We start from the raw sequence: 25,206 nt of genomic DNA on the forward strand, positions 1-25,206 counted from the left end.
ACAGTTAAAGATGTAGTCAGAATGCAGTGATGAGGGATGGAGCCACGCCTCTCCACCCAAACAACCAACCAATAGCCAGCAAATTCTCAACAAGCTGTCAGTGTTGTTTCAGTATCCAATTAATCTTTATGACCCTCACAGCTTATGTGTGAACCCAGCACTTGATGGGATTTACCCTAAATCTGCCGGGCTCAAATAAACCCAGACTAAAACTAATCATAAGTGATGAAAACTCCCAAGTTCCTTCAACTCCTGGCAAAATGTAGTAACTTTCACATGAAACTTTTGCCTTAGTTCTAAGAAAAGAAACTACAGAATTTGTACAACCCATTCTACACATAAACTTCTAGCAAATGCCTGTTAAAAGTTTATAGCACAAAGTTTCTTGTACTTGACGTTCACTGCATTGGATCTAAAAGTTACTCATTCTACCCAATTCTGCGGCGGAGGGGGGGGTGGGGGGGGGGGGGGTGATGGTAGGAAGATAAGAGATCATCCCCGGATGTCCTACCTAGGTAATTAAAGTTCAAGTTATAACAAAGTATCACATAACCTTTTATTAGCCTATGAAAATGCAAGTTTTCATGTGTTTCCGTAAGAGCAAATTCAGGGCTTCTATAATAAACACAACGTGTGAAAGTTTCTCTAGAAACGGACAAAACTGACATTTGTATTCTAACATAGTCTGATGCACCAGAACAATGCTCTCCTTGCCTTATACACAAACAGGCCTGTCTGATATAATATTTCACCCTAAACATGATCACACCTGTTATTTAAAACTTCACTGTCATGTGATGCCAGTCTTAAGCTTTTGGCCTGACCTCTGAAGTGGACTTAAAGGGTCATATATTAGTTTTCTGACCCCACCACTGGTCAAGGGGTGTGAAGTGAGTGACCACTGGTTTACCCTTGACCACTACTTATCACAACTTCACAGATAGCCACTTAAGGGTCAGGCTATTGAAATGTAATCCAAGCTAAAAACATAATAGTATCTGCTGTGTGGGAGGGGACCGTCCATCATAGACCTTGTCCCTTTATCTATAAAGTTCAGGATGCCGACAGTTCAGGATGTGGACAGTTAAGGACAACTAACTAAAACTGTCTGGCACTTCAAAAATATACAATGATTAGGAATTTAAATAACTGATCTGTCATTAAGAACAACCATTTAGAACTCAAACAAAACTGAACACAGATGTATGTACATGTATGTGACATGATTAAAGATATCACTGTCTTAATATAAATGGGCTGATTGCATGGTAACATTAGGGGATGCAAACTGTGCAAGTTTTGCTTGAAATGCTACAATATGCCATTCATATTTCAGAGAAAGGTTTGCTTTAGAAAAACAAAAGTTGTTATGAATAATAAACCATATTGTTTTTGTAGGCCACTTTTCTCAAGTGTATGTCTGATGTTTGTTTTCGTCTTACTTCACTAAATGAAAACTGTCAGGTTATTATGAAAACATGTTTAAGTGGCTTTGCTTCAGAGAACTTTGGGCTTTAGAGGTAATCCTGATGTTTAGCTACGCTGGATGTACGGATAACACACAGCCTACAACACATCTACTGCCACCTTCAGTTGTAGAGAGTATGTACATGCAGAACACTGATGGCCGGTCCGTCTGCTTGAACTGCCAACACATCCCAGGCTATGGCAGACGTAATTATAAATCCTTTCTGACAGGAATACCCACGAATCAGCTCAACCTTTCAAAAGCAATCGGAGTTTCTTTTTCTGCCAAGGGAGAAAACAGGCTGCTGAGACATGGGTTAAGTTTTGGGGCTAGCTGTTCCTGTGTCTGTTAGGACATTTTAACTGCTCAATGGCATGTTTAAATGAAGGCTGACGTCTCCCCAAGACTAATGAAGCCTTGTGAGTAATGACCAGGCCCTGGGTGCTTCTGTTGTTTACTTATAACACATTATGCCAGTCTAATCCAATCAAAACGCTTCAGCATGACTTCTCGGAACAGCAGGCTATCTGACAACAACTACTCGATACACGTCACAAGGATTTGTCAGTTCATAAAATAGCATTTATACCTGTAAACCAGACCCAAATTCCCAGACTCACTGCACGAAACTGTATGTACACCATTTTTCAGATTTATCTGCACAATGACCATCAAACCCCGAAAGCACACATGTATAGCAAAAATTCATCACATATTGTTGTTTACATTTATTACTGGCTCCGAACGATAATGTTGCAAGCTCAAAACATAAAAGTACTCTATCAGAATTTCCCATCAATATTTGAGCAGCGCCACAAGCCAACATCAGGAAATAAAACAGAACCAGATATACACTCCGTCTGTGGCAGAATCTATGCATTAATGCACTGTTTTTATTCTCTCTGATGGAAAAACTCCCCAACATTAGTTATTCGTCAGATATTCAGACCGGCTGATAACAATAATGACAAACTATAACATGTGGATTCCAACATGGATGATAGCTTTCTGTTTTGATTCAGGTAGACATTCAATACACTGTATTCAAAATTCAAAAATTCCAAAAAATCCCATACTCTCATCTGAACTTCACATCTACCAGCCATCAGGGTATGAGAGCTAGTATGACATTACATGTACATGGTTTGGGGGGCTTTCTTTGTTATTGCCTTATGCTGATGTTATACTGGAATAGTCTTGGATGCAGAATTTTACCGTTGACAAAGCTGCTAGCACTACTAATTACAAACACAAGGAAAATGTTTAGAGCTGATACTGTTTATTTGATTGATGTTTAATTCAAAACCCGAGTATTTCCCATTTAGTTGTTGACAGTCTGGAAAAAAACCACTGATACAGCTATACAGTCAATGTTTAACTGTTTCAAACATGTTTAACACATTTGGCAAATGTTTAAAAGAACATGATAGAGCTGTCAGGGAGACATTACCTGCCTTTCAAAATGACTGCCACATTTTACAAACTACTTCGGAGTTACACAAGACTGACATAAACTTTACTGGAAAACTCGTAAATTTTCCAAAATGGAATCAAGGTGAAGAGCGATCCCCAGGTGATGTATCTACTCGTGACATTCTGAACTACTCATCAAATACCTGGGATACTTACATGCACTTAGTCTGCTGAGAGCCAGGTCTAATTTAATCCTAATGGACAGTGATGATGATGTAATAAATAGGGCTTAGTTCAAGGTCATGTCTCTTCACTGAATTTATTCTCCTGCTGTCTAATTTAACATGTACCACAGAAAGAATACCAACATGCTAAAAAAAAAAAAAAATGTGATGAGATTACGAAATTTTTTTCCATGAATTTTAGCAGGTTGTGTTTGTATGATGGAGAAAAGGAATCCGTCATTTACATCAACTCTGTAAACCAGTGAAGCATTTCCATCTGGAAGCCAAGGTAACAAACATACATGTACCTTTCTTCACAAGAAACAAAAGCTTGCAGCGATGCTTGTCACCTTGGACAGAATGCTGAAACTGTTTCCTTATTAAAGGAAGCGGGAAATGTCAATACAGATTCTAAATGCCACAGCATGAATATTGAGAGGAAAAATATAAAAAAAAGTCCTAAACATGGCAATGTGGAGATGACTTTAGGGAAAATGTCCTTTACCAATCAGAGGCGCTATTATTAATGGTAGCTGCTCCATTACCACCCACTTCAGTCACAAATCAATACCTGAATTTGTGGATGCCGCATTTTTGTACAACAACTGACACTTCCAACAACTGCTGCACCATGAATGGTTGGGATTTGAAGATGTCCCCTTGTCTGCTAAGCCTCCAAAGACAACAGCTGTTCGGCAGAACTCAATTGTCACATTTGCAGGATATTTAAGAGATTATTCCTATCAACTCCCCCCAGCCCCCAGCCCCACCCCAACAAAGCAATTCTCTAAGGTATACAGTTCCTGGGGCAATTTCAAGTAAGTAACGAACTGTTAAGAGTTCTGGTTGTGTTTAAAATATGCACAGCTAAATAGGCTAACTGGATTATCTGAGGCTCAAGGAATGATGCGGGCCAATACATTTTGTGTTTTGATGTTCTAAACACAAATCTGATCCCTGAAACAAGTACAACAACCATGTAATTGTCCTAAACCCATGCCCATTAACACTATGAAGCTGTCTGTCCACACGGTTTAAGGACGAGAGTTTTCCATTTTTTTCACTTGCATTTTATACAAGACCTCAAAAAAAGTAATCTTCGTTTGTCTGTTTAATATGCAGTAGAATTACAACACCGAAACAGTATGGCAGCATTACAACAAAAACGTACCGTGCTCCAGTACACTGTGTGTTGATGTACAATTGAAAACAACCCACTTCATGCATTGTCAGAATTAAGTACCTATATCATCCCCAACATCATGCACACACCCCCCCCCCCACCCCTCTCCAATCCCTTATGTCTGAACTCCTCCTAAACCATACATGCAATTAAACCTCAGAGGGCAAGGTAAATTGGTGAACAACATTTGCCTTCAATTTTTTTCTATAGTTATTCAATATACAACAGTTAAGCAAGCAGGTTAATTGGAGAGAAAAAAAAATCCAGGTAATTTAATTACTGCGGGCCATAAAAGCCATGTCCATCAGCCGGGCTCATAATCTTCCCTCCCAGCCTACATTTTCGGCTTTAATGCCTGCCTAGGCATCCGCAGATTGTCATTTTAAATCTGTGTAATCCACCCAATGAATTTCCATCATATAATTATATCCAGTTGACTTGAGCAATGGGAGTGCTTACACAGTTTTTATATTCTGCTGTTTTTATTTTCTATTTCTCGTTGCTCCGCGTTCAAGAGGGTAAATCACAATTACCTTCGGGCAATCCAAGACAATCTCCCGGCCGACTAACTGGAAGCAACTTCCTCGGCTTTAAGCCACTGAAATCCTCCGTTCTCGTTCAATGAGCCGGACAAATTTAATTTACCTAGCACATATTGCCCAACTCGCTGGGAATCAATTGGCTAATTTTCGTGGACTCTCTCGCAGAGGCATGATGGACCATTTATCAAGAGCCAGTATTTCCGAGAGAGGCGCTTTAGTGGCCAGCGAGTTCCAGTTATCATTTCCTGCACGTTCTGCCAAAAACCTCCTCCAACGGCATGGGGATATTTCCAGGGCCCTTCAGCCCTTGTCTATTTCATCTTCTTACCCTACTCCGGTGTAATCCCTACAAATACACTTCTGTACTTATACCGGATATATAAACTTCTATGGAGTCCATGGGGACCTGGGGGGTATCAATAAAACGTCCCTCCCCCCAGCCCTGTTAACAGCATATCCTACTTCTCTAGTATGGCAATGCATTCTAATGAGCAACATGGACCAGACCTATCACTGCTCAATTTACCACCGGGAAATGACTTATTACACTGACTTATTGCTTGGTGCAGCCTTGGAACAGTCTTTGTGAATGCAATAAAGAGTGGGGACAAGCAAAGATCCTTCAATGTGTTTTTGGCCACTGTTATTTCTTGTCGCATATACACTGCATGCATATAGGCAATTATGCTGGAGGAACAGTCTAATGACTTCATGTGGACCAATTTCCACGTGAAAATAACATCACATCATAGACCATACATGCACTGTGTATACATAACATATATTTGTTGTTGCCACAGTTGATGGTAGGACATTACCAAGAAGGTTGCAGACTTGTATCCAGGACTAACTAGTTTGACTCTCCCTTTAGGTCAGGAGGTTAGTCAGGCCAGTCATGCCTGGCAAAGTTCACTGGTTTACAGCAGACATTATTGTTTCAACCAACTGATAGACCTGGTAGTTTTCGTTCATGAGTGTTCGACACAATGCAAACAACCAAATAGCCTTAATGCAAAATGAGACTTACACTGAGCACAAATGCCTATCACTGTTTAATCATTACACGTAAATCTGTTCATTTATTGTTTTCTCAGGAATGTTCTTCAATTATAGATCTACTGTTTTGGGGGGGATAAAAACACTTCCAAATATACCAGACAGTGTGCTTCTGCACTTGATTCTCTAGCTTACCTTGCTTTGATGACACCTAGCCTAAATATAGCACCACCATGATCTGTCATAAGAGGCGTAAGAACGTCTTCTCTGCTTCAGGCTAAATTATTCAAACATTGTATCATTTGAGGATTCTGTCGCTTGACTAAATGTACTGACTCGTAGCTGTATTACCCGAAAGGCGGCCATCAATGCCCATTGAAAATCAAAGGCCCAAAAGGAGGAAAAAAATCCAGAAACAATGCAAGCTTTCACGTTAAAGATAAAAGCCAGCTAACGTATTTCTAGGTTATAGAGGAATGCAACCTAGCAACTTACAAACATTTACGGGATTAACAAAGTTAATTTTGTTAATGAACATTTCAGTCCGGCACAATCCTCAGGTTTGGGTGATATATGTACTGTTTATTTGTCAGCATTGGCTAAGAGTGTGTCTGGGGGTTACTGTAAACCAATACTAACACCATTATGCCTCAACACTTAGACAGGCCTATACCAGAAATCATAGGAAACCTCTCCATCCTGTGAAACTTCACAGTATAAACAGAAATTGTGGGATGCAGCTTTCGTATATTTAACTGTAGATTAGAAGGACATTATAACGGGTTTTCTTGATAAACTCATTAAAATGAATACTGGCTTCCTTTCAAATAGGATAGCTAAGCCTCTCACCAATGCGGTCGCTCTGAGTTCAAGTCCAGCTCATGCTGTCTTTCCTCATGTGGGAAGGTCTGCAAGCAACCTGCGTATGGTCGTGGGTTTGGCCGGACTCCGCCGGTTTCCTTCCACCTTAATGCTGGCCGCCATCATATAAGTGAAATATTCTTGAGTATGGCGTAAAACACCAATGAAATAAATAAATAAATAAATAAATAAAATAGTATAACTGTACTTTTTTCTAGTTCTACGTCCGTATCTTCACAAAAGCCTTAAAAACAAAAGTAGAAGTATAAATGAAATACTTCAGCAGATCAAATGTGTCACCACATTTGTATCTATACATGGATTGCATCTACACATCCAATCCACTTTAGAGGTTCATGGTAATGTGAAACCAAGTGGCATCAAAATGGCAACAAATTACAAGCCAAGATGAAACAGTTTAGGCTAATGAATTTCCCACCCCCAGTTTCTGTCACTCCACCCTTCCCTCTTGATTTGCCATCAACTCTAGTTCATCCCACTGTTACATCTGACATCTGACCTCTGACACCTGACCTCTGACCTGGCTATTTTATCCCTTGTACACCCAATCCTTCATCACTAATTGTCTACAAGCTAGCTGATTAGAAGGCTGTCAGATCTGTCAGGTTGGACAACCCTGTGGAGTCACATTTCAGCCTTGTACCCCCTACCCTCACCAGATTACATAGTTCTAAACCCTGAAGGCACCCCACCCCCACCCCCTCGCCGCCCTCGATCCCCACTCCCTTCCCCACCACCACACTTGGACAACACTCCAAGGGTCACAACTTATACCTTCTTGTTGTCAAGTAGTCTAAATGACTTCAATGTTTAAGGCTCAAAACGATACACTTTGGAAGCTATCTGAGAAGTTACGATCATACTAAGACTGATGTGTCAATTTTCTGTTACTCACAGTTTCATTTTCAGTACTTCAATGGGCCATACCCACCATTACCATTCTTAACTTTCCCCGGCATCTGTTTTTATTTCAGCCTTACATTCACACGACGCATTTGAACAAGATAGTCTTTAATATTCATGTGTACAGAATTTAACCCAATTTCTCAGAAAAAAGCAAATCATCACAACAGGACACAAAATAAATTTCTTACAATACTGACACATTGCACATTGTGTTAACCATCTTCATGACTTTACCAATCTGGAAAGTCATATGACAGCCCTATGTTTGCCAACCATTAAATTATAGGGGACTCTTTAATCCTAAGTCCTGCTGATGGATCGGAATACACTTCCACCCCACCCTATCCCCCAGCTCCATCAACCCACAGAGTGTACCTGAGGGACTAGAAACTCCTGTTAGAACCAGGGATAGAGGGGGAGGAAGTACCAGCTGCTGACAAGCAACTGGTTGTAAGCTATCACCCCCAGTGTTACTCCAGCTTTTCACCTCTTCTCAAGTAGTTTACAAGGAGATTCAATGAGCAACTGCTGGAAATGAGTTCTGACCATGGTTCATTACTCCTGGATAGGGTTACATAAAGTACTGACCCTGCTGGTGTTTAGCTCAAGTCTCTTGTTTTCCCAAGAAACAGTACTCCTAGGAGTGAACAGTGTGTTCTAACCAATACCCCCATGTTACCCCAAACAAAAACTCAACCTGCAGAAAAAAGATGAAAATCACAGACGTTGTTAAACACAGAAGTAAAGAATTCTTTCAGTGACAAATGGACATTATTTGTGCGTTCATTTAACAATAGGAGATAGCAACATTCACAAAGACTTCTTCTTAAAAATGACAATGTATCTGTTGAATGTCACCATGCATCTCACGGAAAGTTGCAAAAAAACTAATTCAAAAAATTCTATGCAAGTGGTCTGTTAATTTAGCCCAATTTCTTTTTGGATGCAACAGAACTCAATCATACAGGCTTTGTCTTGAAGCTTGATTGCTAAAGTAATGTTAAAGACATACATGCAGCACATTGTAAGTACAGGAACTGACCTTCTCTGATGTGGGGTCAAGGGGTTGTCAGCCCGCTGCCCAGCACCCTGACATACCAACACAAACAAATGGAGGATATCTCTTACTCTAATGGTCAGTTTGTAACAGAGAAATTGGACAGATGTTTATCTGAGGACTGGTCAGTGTGCCAGCTGCAGCTGTCTTAGGTCTCAAGTGGTCAGCGCTTTGTGACTAAACTGTGTTCAATTTCTATATGCATCAGAAAAATAACTGCTAGAGTCAGTCATCTGTGCGCAGTCATTAGCTCCTAACAGCCTAAGAAGACAAAGAGTGTACCAAAATAAAGTGTAAGGTTATATCCCAGACTGGGGATCTGTTTGATATTAACATCATCTTCATCAAAATGAGATCTTCTTCCATAATCTTACCAAGCGATTCTTGTAAAACTGAGCCAGCAGATTTGAACACAACAGCTAAAAGGTAGTGCCTTTTACCCTATTCACCTCTGTCACTTCACTAAAACACACCAAAATATATCCAAGTGTAGACACCAAAGATAAAACAAGAATGACTGGCAGTATTTATCAGGGCTAAGCACATACATCTGATTGTACTTTCAAAACCATATCAAATGCCACATACAAGATACCCCCTTCTCCCTAACTTCACTACTCTCCCCACCCACAAGTTTACCCCTTATTTACACTGACTGTAAAGGTGTCGCCTATCTTTGCCGAGTTTACAGGAAGTCTGTCAGTCAGAACATGGAAAGCAAAGAGAACCAACTGGTCATGTGTTTATGAGAAACTTCTAAACACATCAATCAAAGGAAATATTGGTGAAAACTAACTGTTAAATCTGCCCTTAAAAACACACATCAGTTATCCAGTTTCTTCTGACATCAACACATACATGGCCAATTATAGAAGTCAGATGTTCTTCTCAGCCTTTTTGTCTGTGTTTTCATCTAGCGGACGTGTAGATACTGACAAAGTACATGTTTATGTTGTCCATTACGTTAATGTCAAAAGCAACGTAAACTTATGGGCAGTAATGACCAATGGCCGTCAATGACATTAATTTAAATGCAGGCACACAAAATGCAAGCTGAGAAGAAGAGTGTGTGTGTTTACTGCAGAAACAAAATGAAATGTAGTGCAAATTAATGCTCTGAAGTCTACATGTTATTATCTCTTATCCCTAACAAGGTCCATGGGTTTGCATTTGACATAGAAAAAAGGTGTCAGTATGAATGGAGTCTGGGAGATCTGTCCTTGTGAAGGAAGAGACAACTACATGTAGATAGGTTGGTTAGTAACAGAGAGCAGCATGGTTATAAATCACAAACAAACACTACCCCTTCACCTAGAGGTCACAGGGTAAAAAAATCACTTAATCCACATGTCATCTGTCCTTTTAGCTGGACTGTCACTCTTTAGAAGATATATGGCCTGCTGGAATTCCAACACAAACAATGAATGCTAAATAAAGTGTATTTGCATCACACATGTCTTAATACGCTTTTAACTTGATGGTTAAAACTCCATTTATTTTGTAGGAATTAATCCCAAGTTTTGCAAAGAAAGTGTAAGAGCAAAGGTGGGGTGAATTAGTTAATGGCAGCCATGAATTATGTGACAACTCTTTTTTTGTTGACCTATTAATCTTTTCAGCGCTGGATATATGGCTTCAATTTTACCAGCTAAAAGAGAGCTAAAAATTTCCAACGGCCACAATGCTCGTCAGCCTTCCGTGATTTTCACCCACCAAAATTTCAAAATGAATCATCTATGCCAGGACAGTTATACACATTTGCACCATTGTAGAAAAACTCAGCCCCATCAGTCAAAGTCAAACCCTAAACCCAGGTGCCCTTCTGACATTCAGCTGGAGCCTGCTGGTCCCTAGGGGCACATGGTAACAGGGTTGATATTGCACATACTCTTCAGTTTGCATGGTGTGAATCACTGATTAGTACCCTACAGGGAGCCACCATTACTTCTTCCCTTGACCAATCATGACATTTTCAATTTCCATATGACATGTTAACTTAAAAATTAGACAATTGTTTAGTTAATTTATAGTCATTAAGTATCTAATGATTGCTTTATGGCTTAATGTTTGCTCCCAACGTTCCTTTTTCATGCTCTGAAGTCTACATGTTATTATCTCTTATCCCTAACAAGGTCCACTTATAGTTTACTGTATAGATAAATACATGTAGTAAATTGTATGGCACAGGATTCACTCATAGTCAGTGAACAATTCTTTCTGAATGCAAAACATAAACACTGTAGAAATTTTCTACTGAAACTGTGACTGTCCCACCCCCCCGACAAAAAAAAACCTCTAGGGTGTACAAAATTGTTTCTCTGAGAACAAATCCCTCTCATAAACAACAGACTCAGTCAAAATCCAACATAGTATATTTCCATCAAGACGGTCTTTACGGTAGGATTTTCTGTTTATCAAAGGATTATGCTAACAGGATTTTCTGGTGAGGCAAGAATCAAATTAGTAGGATCTGACAGGAGATTCCTCGTGACTACCTCGCCAGTGGACAAGTGCTTGTTCAATGTTGTAAGCTCAGCGACCAAGGTGAGGCGAGATTCAGCCTGATTAAGTCTCTATACCGAGCATTAATTCCTCCAATTGCACCATAACATTGGTCGGCTTGTGGGAAAACAGTTTACCGCAAATATTCCCATTAACAGGCTGTTCCCATGTCACAGAGTGCCCACACTTTTTGTTCCAGATTTAATTGGTGTGACGCTTGCGGAGATCCCATTGCAGAGTTAGGAGAAATCATCTAAATCCTGAGCGGTCATCGTAAACAGTTAACTACCATTATTTTGTCAGCTTTAGTGTGGCTAATTCAAACGCTGGCACCAGAAGTCCCTCAGAACCATGTTAAAATTGAAATTGTGTCTGGAACAGATTCCGTTCAGTGAAAATCCCCTTTATGCTGACAAACGGCAGATCTGCTCTGACCTTGAAGGAGTCTTCAAGAGCCAATGATTCCCTGATCTCGATAATTTAAGACACAGTATTGGAACAAATTCTGACGCTCTGACCAGAAATTTGATTACATGCAAGGGTTTAGGTTCAATCTATATTCAACAGTGACTACATGGAAGTGACTTGACATTAGGCAGGACACGCACAACGACTGAATGTTAGCCCTGAACACCAGCTGACCACTTCAGTTGCCCGCACTGCCCGCTTTTCCTCTCCCAAGGGCCTCTGATTGAAACAGGCAGTGCCCGCAGCAATAGCGACAAAGCACAGCAAATGATTGCACATTGATGCGATCTGGGTACATGGCTGGGAGGGCTGATGACTCCTGATAGCTCGCTGATGGACAACAGAATGCGTGCAATCGCTCCCTATTCTCAACAATATGGCAGTGCAGACCACCAAATCCCACACAGAACTTAACCAAATTTACCAAGTGCAAAAGCAACCTTTGGAAACACCTTGTCAGACATGCGGGTTGTGCGCAACTCAAGGCGATAACAAAAAAAGGATGCAATTAAGTTTGGCCATAACTTGAGATGGCCTTAGGCAGGAGGCTTTTATAACCAACTATTGAAATCACTGGCAATTTGTGCCTTAGATTCAGTAGAAATGAATTCCAATATCAATTCAGCTTACAGGATGGACAATTCTAAAACATGAGGAAAACACATCAGCTCAGTGTAGCATATGAGTAAACAGCCAAGGCCTCCAGCAACTGTTATATTTATGCATCCGAGCCAGAGACATTAGCTCAACTTGCAGAGATATTTATCCACCTGCATAAAGCTGCTGCACTGTATATATTAATGCATCAAATCAATACAGGTTTTGCCTAATATTTTAAGCTGTTTCTTTCACACCACAAAATCAATGTAACTATTTATACACGCATTCATTATCTGCATATAATCGGAGACACCCTGAGACAAGGGTGTATGACTGGCTGAAAATATTTACTGCTTTGTCAATATAGGACATATCAACTCCATTGTCCTATGGTATCTCAGTCTGACTTGGCCTTAATATTATTGCTCTGCTCTGCTCTCCTGAGGACTGTGTACATGCTGCTACCAGCACTAGTACCAGTGAATACATCACACACATCACTCTAATATGCAGGGATAACTGTACTGTATTTCAAGAATAGATCATTGCTGCTGAGACAATAATGACAACAGAGCATAGCTCAAGCGAATCCTCATATAACACATCAATAAACCCATGCAATAGAGTGATGTATGGAAGAAATTATCTGATCTGACAACAAAACATACGGTTCAATAACTGAGTTTCACAAAATATGAGAGACCTTCTGAAATGTGTCTAACACACTAATTTTCGATCAGTCTTAAAGCCTCTGCTTTTCATTATTATGCCATGACTTACATGTATTTTCAGTTTTTATCGGTTTTCTTTGTTTTTTGTAATAGCCAGGCCTGCTAGTCCTATAGCTTTGGGCATACCTGCTAGTCCTACAGCTTTGGGCACACCTGCTAGTCCTATAGCTTTGGGTGTGCCTGCTAGTTCTATAGCTTTGGGCACGCCTGCTAGTCCTATAGCTTTGGGTGCACCTGCTAGTCCTATAGCTTTGGGTAGTTCTATAGCTTTGGGTACGCCTGCTAGTCCTATAGCTTTGGGTACACCTGCTAGCTATGGGCACGCCTGCTGGTCCTATAGCTTTGGGTGTGCCTGCTAGTCCTACACTTTGGGTACGCCTGCTAGTCCTATAGCTTTGAGCACACCTGCTAGTTCTATAGCATTGGGTACGTCTGATAGTTCTATAGCTTTGGGTACGCCTGCTAGTCCTATAGCTTTGGTCTGCTCAAGAGTTTCAACCCCAAGAACAGTGGCAATAATGCATGTACACAGTGGAGAGGTGAGGTGTGATAGGTGAGGTGTGATAGCATGGTGCTAGGGGAAAGCACATCAGGTGAAACTTTGATTAACATGGCCATTCCAGGGGGCCTGTGGCAATTTAGATCAAGTTTATTGCAATCTCTGTCAAGAAACTCAGCACTTGGCAATAAAGATGGAAGTGCTGAGGAAATCGGCATGAACAAAAGTATTTTATAAACACACGTTCGCCAAAAAAAATATGAGAAAATTCATATTGGCTCCCAAGATGTACAAAGCAGATCTACATTAAGCATTTCCACACCTCAAAAAATCTGCCCCATTGCGATATAACAGATCTGGTGCAAGAAGTTAGATAGAAAGATTAGAGCAACAAGGAGCAGTAGGAGCAGCACCCCAGCAATCTCACTGTCCATCTGGTTAGTGCATGTAGCTTGATAACTCATCACATTCCCCATGCAACGCTGCTCTTCTGGACTAGCTGCTTTAGCAAAGCATCATTGCAGCTCATGGTTGGTTGAACAGGACAACAACCTGCTGCGTGAGAATCCAATTCAGCACAGATGTCTAAGTCTTACAAACAACCCTTGGGGCAGTCATGCAACTGGACATTAGTTATTAATGGTATGAAAGAAATTGTGGTGTTTGTTGAGCAAAGCTGCCATGTTTGAAGATGTGAACCATGGCATTGTACACTGGTTGTTAAGTTTGGTGCCATTACACAACAGGTATGCCCTCAAAGCTCTGGTACATGGTGGCGTACTGGATGCAGACATTCACATTAACTTTAATTTGGAGGAGCAGTGGAAATTCTGTACTCAGAGCAAACACACTATGCCATTGACTGCCACAGGTCACTTTCTTGGATTTGGATTGATTTCTGTCAAGTTCCTTAGCTACAGAACCAGCCTGAGCTTACCGGATGTTTATACTGAAACCCAAGAATCAGTTATCTTTACTAAACCTACCAGCTGGAGATGAAGTCCACTGAGTATTAGGGTGACTGGCATTGATCATGGTTCACTTACAGCTAGTGCTGGACTGCCTTTCACATCGGCCTGATGGATACAGTGCTTTATATATATTCTGGACTGTTGACTTAAACTGAGATTCTCCAGCAAATGCAAGAATTCCAAATCCACAATGGGCCCCCTGATAGTGGTCATGGCTAACCCGGGGATTGGTAAAAATACGTTCACAGAAAGTCGCCAGAATGCCGAAGCTCTAAATCTTGTCCACTTTTACTGCCCGCTGTGTGTGTCACAATAAGCAGTAAACTCATTGTACTGATGAACAAGACATTGTCAAAATTGGACACCTGGCCACAAATTGAACTGCTCGAGTCTACTCACAAAAGAGAAATTGTCATAACAACGGTTGGCATAAATATCATTCGTTAAGTACTTAGTCAAGATCACTGTAAGCTACATTTTCATGGCAAAGAGCTGTAAATTACTCAGATTAGCATCTTTCACACTGATAACCTTTTTGAGTTTAATACCTATGACTAAAACTGTAAAGCACTATTCAAGCTTAGAAATAACTTTTACTTGGGGCAAGGCATAATGCCAAATATTCCAACTATCAAAAAAGTCACAATGTTGTCAGTTTTGTCCTATAAAAAACATGGACCCAATCAAAATAGTATTTGGTGCAGGACATTGTTCTTGTCTCACTGCTTATTTCCAGGCTTGTTATTTGATGTGAAGTACAATGTAAGTAACACCGCTGAAGATCAAGGTACCTGAAGTTTTCAGTTCACAAGAAACTTTAGAATCTAAGAACAAAAACTACACAAGCACACTTCAACCCCTCGACTTTTTATCTCACAAAACGATGCGGCCAGTACAAATGTAAAGCAGTGCATTCTCTTAGGAGAGGAGATTTAGAGTTCTTTTGGTCCGTCATTTCTGCCAGAACATCGTCATATTCAACAAAGTGGTAACACTGTTTGATTTTCATCCAACAAAACATTGAGCCGCCATCTTCCCTGAGTGACCCGCTCGGCCATGTTTGCTCAGTCTACAGAGACGGGAGTTGGGAGGAAAGGCTGTTTCTCCAATCAATAACCTTACAGAGCCTGTGGACACCGAGGGGGGCCTTAGAGGGATACCATCAGCTCCACTTACAATGTCAAAGTTACTGTGTGCCACCAGGAGGCTTTAGCTAACCAATATAGTGCTGGAAGGCTTTTAGGATGTGTCCCTCGTAATGACATGTCATACATACATAAGAACAGCTGAAAAAGTCACTTAGACACTTCCAGTGAAGCTGACAGTCCAGGAGATCTGAAATATCATCTATCACGCATAATCGCAAAATGGATGGCCATTCACAACTAGCGACTCAATAAACACTGCTGACCCTTTCACAATTCGAGTGCCCAATCACAGCATTTGCTATCTGCCCTAACTACATGTAGGCTCACTGCCCGAGATATTGCACCTTCTTCTAAGTGCTATATCTCTAATAGCCATGGAGTTCTTATTATCAATACAGGAGGGTAGAAAATATGGACAAAAACTCAAGGTCAATGTGTCTGTAAATGCAGAGCATGCCCAATGGCAGGACGGGGAGAAAGCAAGTGTGAGCAGCGGGGCACTATTTGCTAACAGAGTTCACGTACATTAACCTGTCTCGTACTCCTGAAATCTGATCCTACCTAATGGAGTAAATTGCTGGTCGAAAAAAGTCACGCAAATAAGAAACTCACACCAGTTCTACTTCTGATCAGCATTGTGCTGGTTTTATTACCTTACTAAACACAGCTCTTGACCAAATCATGCCAACAGACCTGGTAATGGTCACCCATCATTAATCCAGGTCCTTCACTGTAATTTGATTTCCCCTCAGCATTTTTTCTACCCTTCCCGGTTACCAGTCACCTGTAGTTTCATAGCGTTGCTCCCACAAGTGCTAGCCATAGACCAGATCAGGAAATCCCCAGATACCGGAGCAGATACTACAGCAGCAATTTAGAAATCCCTATATCACATACATGTGGCTCTTCGCGCTTGACTTTTTTTTTTTTCAACATACCTGACTTTAATATTTTATGATGCTTTTGAATTACAGAAGGATTTATCTGCATATCACGCACTGTTCTAAAAGCTTTTTGCTTGGAACCAACTAATATCTTACTCCTTTACATAATAAAACCTATTCAAGAATACGCAAATGTGATTAGACTTTTATATCAAATTCAATGAAACAGACTGCGCGGCTTTGAGACGAGAGAATCTCATAAATATTTAGAAGTCTGGGAATATACGAATACAGATTTGCTTGGTATAAAAAATTGCCTACAGTATATACACGTCAATCCTAGTTAGTTAGTTGAAGTGGCAGGCTTTACACCAGTGTTTAAGAATTGACCCTGAGATTAAAAATGGGCCGAGAATTGTGATTTTCAATCATCCGCGTGTCAGTTATATTTGCAATAACTTTCATGGGAGTAGCTGGGATGAAATAACATCTAACCAGCATTAAAATTTTCATGTCAGCGCAAGCTCGCTTGTTTGAAGACTACTTCAGCAACCTATTTTAAGATTTCATCAGAATTTGTGCCCGATATGTTGAGTGAACACTGCTAACATAAAGAGTGTCACTGTACAGCAAGCTGCCACATCTAATGTCTTCAAGTGTACTTCTGTCTGCGGTATCAGTTGACTTCATTTTAATTTTGAATCCTGAGCTAATACTGGCTGGCCTCTGCCTCTGTCCCCTGCTGGGTCTGGAGTGACCATATTGACCAAGCTGTTACCTACTTAACACTGATTACTTGTCCCATTCAGTGGTCAAGTACAGGCTTTATTCCTGTGACAACTTGACCACGACATGTTTTCTCCCAAAATCAATGCCATATATTGACACACTGACTTCACATACCTTACTTGCATAAAATCCACAATCCTGCCTTAGCCACTGGTGAAGCATTTTAACTAACCCCTTCCAGAATCCACTGGTGCATACATTTCAAAATGTCAGCCATTCCAAGGCCATTTGTTATAATAATTTATGCAAATGAATGACCAATTCTTGTTCTTTTTAGTTTATAATACCACAATAACAGCAGAATATTCTGCTCTTATGAGGAACTTCTTAAACATTGCTATCAGCCTCCACATTCAATTTCAAGTTAACCAGCCTTTTGAGCTAGCGAAGCTATTTCAGGGCAATAGAGTTGAAGTCATTTTCAATTCTGAACAGCAAGGTGAATATAAAATTTGACAAGTTGAATGATGTGATGACAGTTTTTCCTGCTGGGACCAGTGAATTTCTAACACGCAACAAAATGAAGCAGGTTGGCAACATTTACAACAGACAGACAGAAAAAGAGGGAAAAAACTGTGAATGATTTCTGACAGCTTGCTGGTGGCACCTCTGAATCCCCACAGCACTGTGCTTTCAGCTAAGGCCTGAGGAAGAGCACTTTGACTCTGTCAATTCAGGTTCTGTCGTAATTTAGCTGGGTATGTACATGTACATGTAACACAGCAGTGTTTTTCCATTACAGCATACAGCTGTGCAAGACACCTTCAGTATAAAGTCTGTAGATCACTCATTTTGATGGCTGCGCCGACTCAAAATATAAGGTAATTTTCATCAGACATTTCAAATTAAACTGTAGATAACTGAACGGTAACAGCAATTTATAAATGTTGATTAGAAATTCTGATCTACATAAATGATATTTTGACGTAATTATTCATTATGTAAAAATAGAAAATAAAAATTATAACTTGGGAGCATTCTCAGGTAATCATGACAGTCTCTGCTAACATTTTCATGTTATATGTAAGTGGCCCATTTTAACAAGTCATTGTAATTACAAAAGATCAAAAGGACAATTTTTTTACACCTGGAGCTTTTCATAAGGAAGCGGAACAAGGCGTGTTGAGATGGCAATCCAGTCCACATGATAATAACTTCTACCTCATGGTGAAATCTCAACATTCTGATTCTGTTCTCATACCAATTGAGTTATATGATACCATCATTATCACCGTTTACTGATTTTAATATACACTATGCCACATTTTAAATCTAGTAAACAACAGTGGGCTACATTTAGCAAGTGAGGATGGCAACTCATTTTCAGCATTTTGAAACTATTACAGAGGTTTTTCAATAATAAAGACTTTTTCTCAACAACATTTTCAAATCTGACCTCTTGCTGCATGTCAAATGAATGCTTTTCAGCTCACGGTGAAAAAGTTCACACTAATCTTCAATTCTACCCACGTGTCAATAAATAGTGATGAGAGCGCCTTTCTGATCATATGCCGTACATTACAGCCCGTTCGTGTATTGTGTGGGATCAGTCATGTGTGATCACGCCCCACAATGCCCACAGAACAGCCGGAATATCTTGGTCAAACCCTAACCCTAGCTTTTCATCATAACGCAATTCTCAGGCAATAAAAACACATCACCTTTTCAAAGCAGCTCAGGGATTTGCCTTTGATCTTGTCAGTTCCCCAGGAAAAACAGGCCATTTCCTATGCATATATTTATCATTTATTTTGCTTCAATTACTGTTCTGAGCACAGAAATATTCACCCACTCCAGTGAAGAAGTTTTTTTTTTCACCTGCTCACTCATGAATACTTAATGAAATGATATATTTCATTACAGTGATAACCCGAGAGAAATCAGTCAGGCAGAAAGTCTCGCAAGATTGAGGAAGGAATTCTAATGTCTTGCATTATTTGAACCTGTAATTAGTATTGACGACTCACAACAGTCTGCTACATGTATGCATATAATTATAGGGCCAGTCTGCCGCATTTCATATTATACATTACTCAATGCATCTAATGAGTCACACCAGGGAGCAGTCATTTCTTACAATTCATAAAAGCCAAGTAGATCACAGAACTAAATCTGACTTTATCACATTTCTACACTGCACTTATTTCCACACATCACTTGAATGTTTTGTACATGTTGTTTATGGCTAAACATCTCTGCCATACTTCCCCCATACACATAGCTCAATTATGATACATGTATATCAGTAAGTCTTCATGAAGGTACATGTTTCCATCAACTTCACATGTAAACAATATTTCTACAAGCCATTCTATAAAAAAATTGAAGCTCAACTGCACTACGTCACAACCATTTCGGAAGGTCTTTTTTGGTCACATTTTGATGCAGGCATGGTTATCCCTGACTAACTCTGAAAAACAACAATCTAAGACAGATCTGATCCAAACCCCTGGCATTATCTAAATGATCAATATCACCAGATATACCGGTATACGAAACACAAGATGGCAGACACTAAAGATGGTTCAGGATTCTGAAGACAAACGGGTCGAATAACAAAGTAGTACTTACCCCCATATTGTTGGTGTTTTGTGTGTAAGATGTCCATCTCAGTCGGTCTGATGCTGTTGTTGTATCAAGTAAAACCACTGCAAAAGACAAAATTACATCCAGTAAGTTTTAAGCCATTTACCACACTGGGCACATGTTAAAACATTTGCAAGATCTAATACTGAATTAAGGAATACAACCTTGCAATGTGCATAACATGTATATGTAAATGTGTGTTATTTTTGACACATAAGCAACTCCTGTTAACTTCAGGATGTATCAGTTCTTAAAATTTTATAAAAAAAAGTCAGATACACATGCTGTATATATATATATATATATATACATATATGGTGATGTATACCAAATACATCACAGTGCTAAGTCCATATACATAACTATATGCAGACTATAATGTCAACTTCTTCAAAAAGAGTACACAGATTTAGATATCAACGGTGGAGTTTTAAACGCTGCTAGGCAATGCTACTGTTTGATTTGGCACAATATACCTATTTAACCACACTACGCAAAACTAAGGCTAAAAATGCGCTAACACATGTTAAAAGCAAAGACAAATTAAGATTTTTTCAATACTAGTGCCTATAAAGTTTGAGGATAGGTGATTATACTGCGGTGTGGGGTGTAAAGATTTGTGCGTACTGATTGAAAGTGACAAGTTGATAAGGGCAGTGGTTACAATCAGCTCATTCCTAACCAGTTAGAAGACTGTGTGTAATCTTCACACGGAAGCTGCCCAGAGGAATTACACGGAATTCCGTGTCAGACATTAATTGCGCTCCGCTGAACGGTGTAGAATTCTAAACAGTTCCTTAAAGGCTGTCCTCTGAGGTAGTGAAGGAATGCAGGTCTGAGAAGGGTTACAAACTGTGGCCAGTCGAGGAGACCATGTATGAAATGTTATGCACCCAGTGGAATGCTTCTCTGTGTGATTTTTGCGGCAACAAGGGAGCCACAGGTTTTTGCTTCTTTAGCACTGTTTCACACAAAATCTCAGTAAGAGTGAAGCTTTGCTGTGACTGTTCTAAAACTCATGCTTTTGGAATTTAATTCAACAAACCTTCACTGGTAAAGGAGAAAGGGTGTGTCATGTGACAATGGTGGCTACAACCTCAGGTTTTCTCTCTGCGCAAACGAGGCGCCCAGGTAGCCTGGCGTGGCACAGCGTTTTGCTGCGTGGTATGTCCCTTACAGACAAATGTTGGCTTTGTTTTCAGGGATTTTCGGATTAGGTGGCCGACAGAGGCAGATGAGAGCCATTCTTTCATCGGGGCACATCTAGCTCTGTAGCAGGCTGTCTGTACAGTGTTGAAGACACGCAGGGCAAGACAGAAGATCAACAAACTCCTCTCCCTCAGACAGGTCCAATGTGAGGAAAACAAGGGCCAAACTCTTAATCTCTTTTACCCAAGGTCTGTTTAAATCTCCCTTTCTTTCCATTTTATCTTTAAAGGGTAATACTCTGCCCTCTCACAGAAGACAGGTGAGGGAAAAACTTTACAGAGGTTTTTTTTTTAAAAGATTTCCATGAGGAACAAATTCAAACACAGGTTGAACAGGACATTTTAACAATTAGACATTTTTGTACAACAGATTCAAGTTCATCCATAGAGCAAGCATGCTTATCACAATGAGTTACAAATCTTGTACTACATGTGTATATCTATTACTTCCAACAACACAACCATTACTTTCAACTTGGAAATGTATAAGTTATTTATTTTTTGCTGAGTTTAACAAAGGGCTTCCATAAATTTCTTTAAGAACGCTTAGAAGACTGCCAAAAGGCACAAATCTAGTATTTCATTTGTTGTTCGATACACTCCTACATGTAACCCTATGACAAATAAAATATAAACTGAACTGTATCCAGATGACTGGGCAAAAAGGTTGAAAACCACTGTTACCATATTCAAAGAAAACATAGAAATGTACTGTTTTAATAAGCTTTATTCAGATATGTGCCCTTTTATGCTAGGTTGAAATATTTTCAAAATATTCATCCTCAAACATGGCCAACCAGTGAAATACAGAGAGGGAAGATCTATAGTGTAGGAGGTGAAGAATGAAGAAAGAGAATTGGCTGAAGTTAGTAAGGCCTTAAGCTTACACCTAAAAGTCTCTGTCAACAGACCACTTGTGATGTATATCTGACAGGTGGACATTTATCCTCAACATCACAAGCTACACACAAAAACCCTGACAAAAATGTGCACTTTGTTGCCTCAGACTGTCCAAGACCCAGCAAAGCCAGAGCCTAGAGCAGGAGAACATGGACATGCATGTTAGGACGTGGTAACTTCTCATCTTAATAGCCGTCAGCATCTTTCTCAAAACAGCTGCGTATTTCACACCGATATTTATATACAGATACTCACTCATATTTAGAAACCTTCATAAAGAACAAGTTTTGGTGTCGTAGTTTTTAATGTCTACACCACAAACCTCGCAAAATTGGACCAGTGGTATACCCTGTCTAGGGTATAGAGGTCACCTTATTATAGCTACGGAGTCTGTGTCAACAAATTATGCGTGCATTCACCGTCAACTAGGCAAATACAGAGGGGTTTCCTAATTACCTGGCTGACCTGAGCCCAGGGGCACAGTAGCCAGGTGAAGCAGTCAGATTCCAAATGTAAACAGTCTACATACTTAAACCTCAGACCAGCCTTTCCAAAATCTCCACCATTAAAAGGTGACTCGGCCTTCTCAGGTCAACAAATGTCATGTCCCAACAATAAACCTACGTTTTCACAGAGATTGAGTAAATATTGTAAGTTGTAGCAACTTTTTCATTTTTCATATCTGTGATCTGTCACCTCTCGGGCAAAACACCAGCTAACGCAATAACCACACATCCTAAAAATAAGACGATATATATATATCCCACAAGGATTTTTTTTAAATGCCAGTGTTTTCCCCAGAAAATAGTCAAACACACCTTTTCTTTATTGGAATACCACATATAATTGTTGAAAATTTAAATATTCCCAAAAGTAAAAGCATTGTAATGCTTATGACAAATCTACCAAAAACTGACTTGATCTTAAGTACACAAGAACAGAAAAATCAATCACTGATTCTGACCCCCAATTCCATGTAGTGTGTACTGTACAAATGTATGCGTGGACTAAACAAAAAGCACTTTATGTAAAGTACATGAATGTATTTGAACCATGTGATTATTGGAGGGCCAAGTTTGCTACACATGGCTAAGGTGTAAGAACATGTATATACATGACAAAAGTCTGTTCCAGGCTTCTAAAATTAGCTGTCCATGAAGCCAGGCGAGATTGTGAATCGGTTCTAAACTTGAAGAAGCTTGACGGGATTAGCCTGTTCATCACCGAGATCGAAGCTCACGGAAAATCAGCGAGCAGTCGACACATCCTGAAATTTGGCCTACACTGAGTAATTTTGTCGCTTTATCTCATTTCGACAAAATTTCCTCTTGCCCAGTTGCATTATGGCCTTAGGGCCACACTCAAGCCGTCCTGCATTGCCGCATTATCTGGCTGCAGCAGAGCCATTTGCAAAGGTTATCAGCGCTGATATTTAGTTATATGGCCCATGTCTGTGCAGCACTTTAGCAAACGAAAACTCCATGCTGATGTCAGACAGCCATCTTTTTTTACATGCAGCTTCTGTAAACAGTTATCACAATTTTTATCAAATGCTGAAATCTTGAACACCAAGACCTCAGTGCTTAAACAATGCAATTCTCTAACAAAACCCTTGCTGAAGTTTTGTTCAAAATAGATTTAGCTACATCTGCCACAATAACACCAAATGTTTATGGCATGTGGTTATGTGTGATAGCAACATGTACTTGATTGAGGGATTTTTTTTTATCTTACTTTACTGTTGTCTCATTTAGGTTTTTAATGTTCTTGAGGTATTTAATATTTACAAGAACCTTAAATATCTTTTTATTCCAATACAATGAAAACTTTTTTTTGCAGGCCTGTTAAAGATTTATACAGAAAGGAAAGGGCTGGTATACCTCTAAACTGGTGTGGCAAGATAATTAACTCCAAAACTATGGCTCTGATTCGAGACGCATTAAGATTGAGCAAAAAACTTAGTACATTTTGCCATGAAAAAAAAGGACACCAGTGCCAACAGCTAGGAAGATGAGCCTGTTTTTAATCCTTGTGCAAATGTCATAGCCTTGAAACAATCAGTAATTAGCCTGCATTACACCATCCTTTATTCACCGTGATCTAATGAAGGGCGCACATTCGAATGCGGCTTAACATAAACAGTTCTTCATTCAGGTCACATCCCTATCCTTTATACAGCATAACAGACTCCTCACAGTTCACAATTTCAAAAAAAAAAAATAATCTTCCTCAATTCAGTCCAATCTATTTGGAGCCTGTCCTTACCTGTATTTGTACAACAGTAAAGTTTCATGCACATATGTGTGAGTTTTTAAGACACTGCAAAAACAGGTAAGGAATACACCATAATGATACATACAAGTATTACAGTAATTTACTAAAGATATACAGTTATTCGAAAATCTGCATAAATGTGCACAAAACTCTGTACAACTGTCTTCTCTTCATATATGTGTACATAAACTGCTTTTAACCTAAAATATTTAAACTGCACATTAACATCTCTATTTTTCAATTCTATGCCACCTGTTTAGATGGAACAGATATTACAAATCCAGCTAATCATGAGGGTTCAATCTTCCCGGGGAGCAGCCGCTTAACATAAATCCAACACCTTCGTCTTTACGATTGGGCTCCGAAAGTGCTGTTAAAGTATTTGAAAACAGTTATGAGGCAGAAGCAATGACGTGTGCTGTCAAGCTATCTACTTGACGATACGATTTTCTGACACAAGTCACTGCAGCGATGGTGCAGACAACTGCTGCGTCTTACAAGCACAGATACTGCAAAGACCATTAATCATGTGTGAAACAAATCATTACAGGCAATTTCGTTACCCTCCTCGTCGTATCACTCTATAAAATTGCCCATCCTTGGTTGAAGAGAGTGTATAGCTCTATTGGAGGTTCATAAATCGAACTGTTCACCGATGGCATTGGTAAAAGGTTGTCCGCTTAGAAGAGTCATTGCAGGCGCCAGCAGCAGACCTTGGAGCTCGTGAATCAAATTTGATAGGCGATATTGGGAAGCCAAAGACCTGGCCAGGGTCCTTCCGTCATTGGTTCTGATTTCTATCACCGGCTGCCAACAGTTGGAGCTCATAAAGTAAGAAGTATGAGGAGTTTTCTGTTTTACCATATTTCATCTATTTTCCAAACCCAGCTACCAAAGCAATACTCACATATGCTAAGTTGACAGGAGAGAAAAAATGTGTTAGGCTCTCAACAGCCATTAGTTCAGCATCCAATT

The 25,206-nt window shown here is 39.8% G+C and overlaps 1 protein-coding gene across 4 annotated transcripts in view; it reads right to left on the reverse strand.

Moving 5' to 3' along the window:
- The window catches only part of LOC135465565 (ephrin type-A receptor 4-like), an 82,563-nt gene that overhangs the window by 38,455 nt on the left and 18,902 nt on the right, over positions 1 to 25,206 (reverse strand). For all 4 annotated transcript variants that reach the window (XM_064742813.1, XM_064742815.1, XM_064742812.1 and 1 more), the window contains exon 2: positions 19,835 to 19,911. In XM_064742813.1, the coding sequence (XP_064598883.1) occupies positions 19,835 to 19,840 (6 nt within the window). In that variant the 5' untranslated portion in view covers positions 19,841 to 19,911. The remainder of the gene's footprint in view (positions 1 to 19,834; positions 19,912 to 25,206) is intronic.

This window comes from Liolophura sinensis, chromosome 5 (assembly GCF_032854445.1).
Source record: "Liolophura sinensis isolate JHLJ2023 chromosome 5, CUHK_Ljap_v2, whole genome shotgun sequence".
Taxonomy (NCBI): domain Eukaryota; kingdom Metazoa; phylum Mollusca; class Polyplacophora; order Chitonida; family Chitonidae; genus Liolophura; species Liolophura sinensis.